Genomic DNA, 7,153 nt, shown 5'->3' on the forward strand with positions numbered 1-7,153 from the left:
CTCCATTTGACCATTTCAGATAAAATATTCGAAAGGCGAGTGATGTCTGTAATTTTTTGGAATATGTAATTATGTATGTCTATCAATGGCGAAACGAATCGGGCCTATCATGTAAGTTCGACTGAACTAATGAAAAATTAAGATAAAAATTGGTCGTAAGCAAATTGGTTAAAAACAAAAAAATTTGTTCAAAAAATCGATAAACTTATTATAGTTGAATTGATCTAACTTTTTTAGATAATATTTGGTAAAGAGATAGAGACAGAAAGATTGAGATTGAGAGACAAAAATTAAGAGATAGAGATTGAAATAAATTTCAGTATCTATTTGGTGTAAAATAGGGGACATAAATTGAAATAAGAATAAAATTTTAATTTAATTTGCACAAAGGATAAAATTAAAATTAATTAATTAAAATGAAGATATTTTATGTATAAAATGTTATTAAAATTTCAGTCTCTATCTCTAAAAATTTTAGTCTCCTATGTTCCCACTTTTTGGAAGTACTGAAATTTTAGAGATAAAGACAAAAATTTTAGTACTTAAACCAACAAACATGATACTGAGACTTAGTCTTAATTTCTGTCTCAGTATCTCAAAACAAACGCTACCTTAGTGTCAGTTTAAAATAATATAACACAAAAATATTTAAAAAATTAATTTAATTTTAATACATTAATAATACAAAAATTTTACACAATCATATTTATGTGTTTAGATCATTTTTAAAATAATCAATTTAAAAACTAATTAATTTTTCTAATATGATAATAATACATAATTAATTATTTGTGTAAAATTTTTTTATACTTATCATGTATAGAAACTAAATTAAAAATATATTTTTAAATATTCAAATATTTAAATATCTAATTATATTGATTTAATAACCGAATCGATTTTCGAAACCTTAGTCAAAATACACTTACATATCCCTTTAAGTATTGGTTAGGGAAAATGACTAATGCTATTTAAGCATCAACATATAGTGTGTATCAACATACTCCCGTTTATAATTTGATGACATGTGTGTGGTTTTCACAGCAAAATAATGAAACTCACATCTCATTTAATAGAGAAAGATAGTATATCGCCATAATTAACATTCTTCTATTTGAAAAAGTGGAAGGTAAATATATATACCTGAAAGAACTGGCTGAACACTGTTGAGGAGAATAGTGAAGGCTAACAGAAGAGAAAGCTTGTTAACTTCATCAAGGACAGGTTTGCTAGTAGAGAATATGTATCCGAATTTGTCATGAAATATCAAAATCAACATCCAGAAGAACAGTCCTATTGCAATTGATGTCATCACAGATACTTTTGTAGCAAATTTTGCTCCTTTACCATTCCCAGCTCCAAGTTCGTTTGCAACCCTCACTCTACACATTGCACAATACTAACTTAAATTACAGTGTCATAAGAACATTTTTAAATATCAATAAAGAATATAATGCTATAGGAGGAACATTGTGTATACAATTTGCTGTATATGATCTTCAACTACCATAAAATAAGTTCACATAGGATTAAATTTTCATAAGATAACTAAAATTAATATTTCTTAAAGTATTATTTTATTAAGTCAAACCTAAGTTTTTTTGGGTCAACCTAAGTGTGTTTAAGGAACAACACAACTCTAACAAAATTAGCCAATCTTTGTTGACCCAGAAAAAATAGCAAGGCTTCAGCTAGAAAAGTCGAAATTCGAGTTCCAATGTTCAATTGAAAGCTTGGAACATAATTCAATGAAAGTGACCAAAGGAGAACCCCTCAATCGAAGATTAAATAGAAACAAAGTGAGAAGCATCTACCTTTGAATTTCTTTTTTTTTTCTTCTATTTCAAGCATTGGCTCTATATTAGTTATTTCTCTACCAATTTGTACTCAACAAAATAATAACAATAAACTGAGTTTTTTTAACAGCAAAAGAAAGATTTGCTGACCAAACATTTGTTTTTTGTCTTATTCATAAGCTTATCTTAATTTTAGATTTATTGAACATTGTCACGGCAATTGATTGTTACACCTTCTATTAAATGAAAGATGTCTTTGTCTCTAATAAAATCGTGTCAAATATTATTACAATTATTGTTTCTTTTAATCAAGAGAAATAGTAAGAATTAAAATAAATAAAAAATGGTGAATGTTATAGTGTCTTTAACATTGTTTAATATACATAATTATATCAATAAAAAATATATAATTTTACATTATTAAATAAAATTTTATATCATTAAAATTACTAATAATAATTAATTAATAATTACAAATTATAAAATATACTGATTAAGTATTATTGGAAACTCAAATTCAAAAAGGAATTTATGTTAGATTACGAAATCATCATGAGCCAACAATAATATTAGTCCTTCTCAATCTAACCAGAGACTTTCAAAATTTGATTAAGAAAAGAAATAAAAGAAAATAATAGTAAAACTATTTATTTATTTCCAGTTGTAGCTGGATGACAAACAGTACTTCCATATATATCAATATCAATAGTGCACATTTTTGTTCTGATCAGGCAACTTGATGTTTTTCCAAAGCTACCCGCATAACACGTGTATCATTTTTCTTCATTATTTTATTTCTTATTAATTTTCAAGTGACGAGAGTTTTATCATTTATGTATGTATATATATATTTATGTGGAAAAGGAAACAGTTTGTGTTCATTCATACGCGTAACTCTTACTAATGTCCAAAAGTCCTAATCACCACCGCAAATTTTTTTGTAAGGCCATCTTTTGTTGTTATGAGTTGCTTACGTATATATTTAGGATTGTGTTTATAGATTGGATCTAATTTATATATTTATGATATTTATTTAAATTTGATATAAAAATTATAGATATGAATTCGATCCATATTTTAATAAGATTGGATTGTGAATTTTTTTGTAAGTATTCGTATATCCGTACATATTCGTAAAAATAAACAGAATAAAAAAAATGAATTTTATTGATATTTTTAATAAAAATAAATTATTAAAAATATTTTTTGTGTTTTGCGAATATATTCGATATCCAATTCGATCAGCAAATGTGCGAATTGGATTGGATTCAAACTAAAAAATTGTAGATATTAGATCCGATCCGATTAATTTAATGTGGATCAAATTAAAATTTTGGTTATATTCGATCCGATTCGATCCACATTCACTTTAACATTATGTTTGACATGATAAACTATTATTTTTATCAACAAAGGTTTAAAATGCTAATAATTTTTTTCACGAAAAAATAAAATTGTTTTATATCCATAAAAATTATTCTAATTCTAAATAATTATTTAAAATTTTTAAATTATTCTTCTTAATTATTTAATTGTTAGGAATAATTAATAGACAGTTAGTTGTTAGAAGTTGACACTAATTCTGCTATTTGAGTGGTAAATCAGTTAGAAGTGTGTTCACTGTATATAAATAAAAAAAAATTTAGAGACTAGTAATTTTTGTATTTTTTTACTAGCACTTAACTATTAAAATAAAAATAAATAATCTTTCATTATTTGATGTAATCTCACACCGTTAAAAACACTATTAATAACCAATTGATGATTATAAAATATCAAAATTATTGGCCCTAGCATTCTTCTGTAAATAATATGTTGCAATTTAGCTTAGGATTTAATAACAACGTATCACACCCATTTTCTATAATTCTCACTTTAGACTTTTTTAAGAGCAATGTTAGGAGGTCAATAATTTTTGTGATTGTTAGCCATGAACTAATTATCAATGATAATTTGATGGTGTGAGATTGATGTAAAATTTCATCTAATAGTTCATTTTTCTCTGCTAGTTATATGCTGGCCAAAATTCAATAAAACTGATGGTCCTTAAACTTTTTCATTTTTTAATTACAATTCTGGAACTCTTTTTATGGTTCTCACCAAACGCTAATATTTTCTCTTATTCCATTCTATTTTATTTTGATCTTTATATTTTTTTTAGTATCAAAATTCTATGTCTAAAAAGTTAAAAATTTAATTTTTAATGAATTTTAAAAGTAAAAAAAAGTGTCTATGTAAAAATCAAACAAATCCAATAAATAAAATATACTAATTCTAAATTTCCAAAAAAAAAAAACATGTTTAAATAACATCTACCTAACAGAGGTTCACCAGGAGTCGAGAAGCTCCATCGTTATTGGTTTTGAGCGAGTCCGCTAGATGAGCCTATACTGCAAAGGTTGAAGGTGCTCGAATTTAGTGTTTGCGGCGCACAACGCCCCTCCTTGTCAAGTTTTTTTAAAGTGTAACAGTGTGGTGGTAATGAGAATAAGGCGGTGATAACAGCGATAGTGATGACAGCAACAATAGATATGGTGATGAGAATTAGATGAGGAATAATTTGGGTGGTAACGATAAAAGGTTTAGAATTGAGATGGTAAGTAATTAGGGATTGAGAATTGAGAATGAGATATGTTAGACTAGGAGAGATAGTTCAAGAATTTTGAATAATTATTTAGAATTTAAGTAATTTTATAACGAAATTTTTTTTTAAGAATATAAAATTAATTTTATTTTTTATAAATAAATTTATTAATATTTTAAATATTTTTGAATAAAAATAATAATTTATTCTTTTATTCATTGTTATTTTTATCAAATAGTTAAATGAGTGATGTAAATCACAATTAAAGCAAAAATCCAGTCATAAAAAAAAAAAGCAAAAATCTATTAAATGATTGGTATTGGAATTAATAATTATTGTTTGACTAATTTATCCTAATCTAACAAAGTCTCAAAAAAAAAAGCGAGAAGATTTTTATTAAAAGTTTTATTCATTTAATAATAAAATAATTGAATGTTATCTTTATTTTTTTGGTCTTTAATTTTATCTTTATTTATATAAATAATGTACTATTAATAATTGAAATTTAAGCTATTTGGAAAAGGATCCTAATATTTTTGTTATGAATGATCTCGTCTAAAAATTTAAATAATTAAATAAAAACACATGGATAATTACACAACAAAAAGAGAGCATGAGAAAGATTGTAATTACCCTGTAGCAGCAAAGAATGCCAGAGGAATCATCATTTCCAAGCCATTGATTGTCATGCTGCCAAAAACACAAATTCAGAACACAGCATCCATTAGTACCAAAGAGAGCCACATGAAAAAGACGAAAGGTTCTGATTTGCAGATTCAAAGCAAAAAGCCAAAAATGAAAATGGATTAATTTAAACATGTAATTTGAGTAACCATACCATATGGACAAAGCATCCACAGCAATCTCTGCGTTCGGTAGATTTCCTGTCATCAGTATCAGAATTCTGTAATACCAATTCTCCAAGCTGCAATAAATAAAAAGAAAAAAAACGATGAAGAATAAATTACAAGCACCTCATAAAAGGTAAAACAAGCTTAAGAAATACACGTATATATTATTCAGAGAATTTTTTCGCAGTGTTAAGAAGTATTATTTTATAGCAATAATAGTAATTTATTTTGTGTATCAGTTAAGAATTACCAGAGCATGAGACCAGAAGAAGCAGAGAGTTTAACAAAGTCCCAAAGGCCAGCAAAAGCTTCAAGCGAGAAACCAGTCCAAGTGTTTGGGCAGCCACCGGAAACTGTGTACCCAAACAACCCCAAAGTCATGACCCACCACGAGAAATTCACCGTGGCGGTTGTTCCAACCACCCCGAACTTCAGCTGCGACACAAAGAACCAGCTAATGGCGATGTGCACCAGCAGCGACACCAACGACACCCATGCTATCACGGCTGTCTTCAGCTGGCTCTGAAGAAACCTCTGCAGTGGGAACTGGAACGCGAAGCTGAAGTGAAGAGGAATCATCCATAGCGCCACCTCGCCGGCCAGGACAGCCAATTCCTCCGGCTGACCCAAAACTCTTAAGACCGGCGTCGCAAACACGTAGAGAGGAACCAGGAAGATGCAGCATATGAAGAGAACTATCCATGATCGCTGCATGTATACGCCTAGCATGTAGTGTTTCTTGGCGCCATACGCCTGCCCGCACAGAGTTTCCAACGCACTCGCCATACCCAGCTGAAACAACGCCAGTTATTAGAAAATAAAATCAATCAAAACATTGAATGATGATTAGTATCGACTTGCATACCAAGAGGCCGAAGTCGAAGCCGACGATGACATTGTTGGAAATGGAGAAAGCTGCGAGTTCAAGATCGCCAAGGTGGCCTGCGAAGGCTTGTGTGATCACCAAAATCATGTAGGAAGTTATGCGGCTGAAGATTGCAGGGCCTACTATATGCCATAGCTTCTTTGATTCAATCCATATTCTTTGAGACAGGACATCGTCTTCATGGTTTTGATCATCTCCATTTTCATGAACTCTTAAAGATTGGTTACTGTTTAGCAAAGGAACCTTTGCTTCCACTAGCGCTGAATTCTCCTTGTTTGGCATGCTTTTTCTAAGTTACTATCAACTTTGCAACCAAAAAAAATTATGAGAGGATGAGGAGGCTGACAAGTTCAAAACTCAGAAATCAATTGGCCCCTCGTACAAATGGCACTAGACAGGCTTTAAATATACCTAACTCGTGAAAACACCTTTTTTTTCTTTTAAAATAAAAATTTAGAGAAGGAATATTTGTACAAATTTTCTTATACGCTTCTCTTATATATTGTTTTTGTTTTTTAGAGAAAAGAAAAAAAATCCTGCAATATACAAAATTTTAATTGTAAAAAATATATTTTTTTAAATATAGAAAATAGATATATACAAAATATAATAATATCACTTTTCAAAATTTTAAAAGAAAGCATAATTATTAAGTTAATGTTTATTTAAAATTTAACATAAATTAAATGCTAGAAAAATGTAGTCAACAATTGAAAAAGAATTTAATCTACGTAATAATTATAATTAAGTGTACAAAATTAAAATATTTATACAAATACAAAAGAGGATCAAATAAGAGATAAATGATATATATTTGTATATTTTTTATGCATATGTTTTTTATCTTTATAATATAAAATATAATTTTTTTTATTTTTCGGCATTTTAATCAATCGTTTTAAAATAGGAAGAAGGACCAAGTGGGGTCAGGTCTTTGAAACACAAATAATTGAGGTTGGCCTCATCTCGAGTTGTGTCACATACACATGGAGTCATTGCTTACCTCATCTTATTTTGTCATTAGATTAGATGGTAA

At 28.3% G+C, this 7,153-nt stretch overlaps 1 protein-coding gene across 1 annotated transcript in view; it reads right to left on the reverse strand.

The window, feature by feature from the left end:
- Positions 1 to 6,522, reverse strand: part of LOC107487271 (protein DETOXIFICATION 27) — a 7,526-nt gene extending 1,004 nt beyond the window's left edge. The window contains exons 1-5 of the mRNA XM_016107894.3: positions 6,097 to 6,522; positions 5,482 to 6,023; positions 5,219 to 5,305; positions 5,014 to 5,070; positions 1,144 to 1,382 (exon numbers count right to left, since the gene is read on the reverse strand). Coding sequence (XP_015963380.1) covers positions 1,144 to 1,382; positions 5,014 to 5,070; positions 5,219 to 5,305; positions 5,482 to 6,023; positions 6,097 to 6,399 — 1,228 coding nt within the window. The 5' untranslated portion in view covers positions 6,400 to 6,522. The remainder of the gene's footprint in view (positions 1 to 1,143; positions 1,383 to 5,013; positions 5,071 to 5,218; positions 5,306 to 5,481; positions 6,024 to 6,096) is intronic.
- Between the last annotated feature and the right edge of the window lie 631 nt (positions 6,523 to 7,153).

The sequence above is a fragment of the Arachis duranensis genome, chromosome 5 (genome assembly GCF_000817695.3).
Source record: "Arachis duranensis cultivar V14167 chromosome 5, aradu.V14167.gnm2.J7QH, whole genome shotgun sequence".
Taxonomy (NCBI): Eukaryota; Viridiplantae; Streptophyta; class Magnoliopsida; order Fabales; family Fabaceae; genus Arachis; species Arachis duranensis.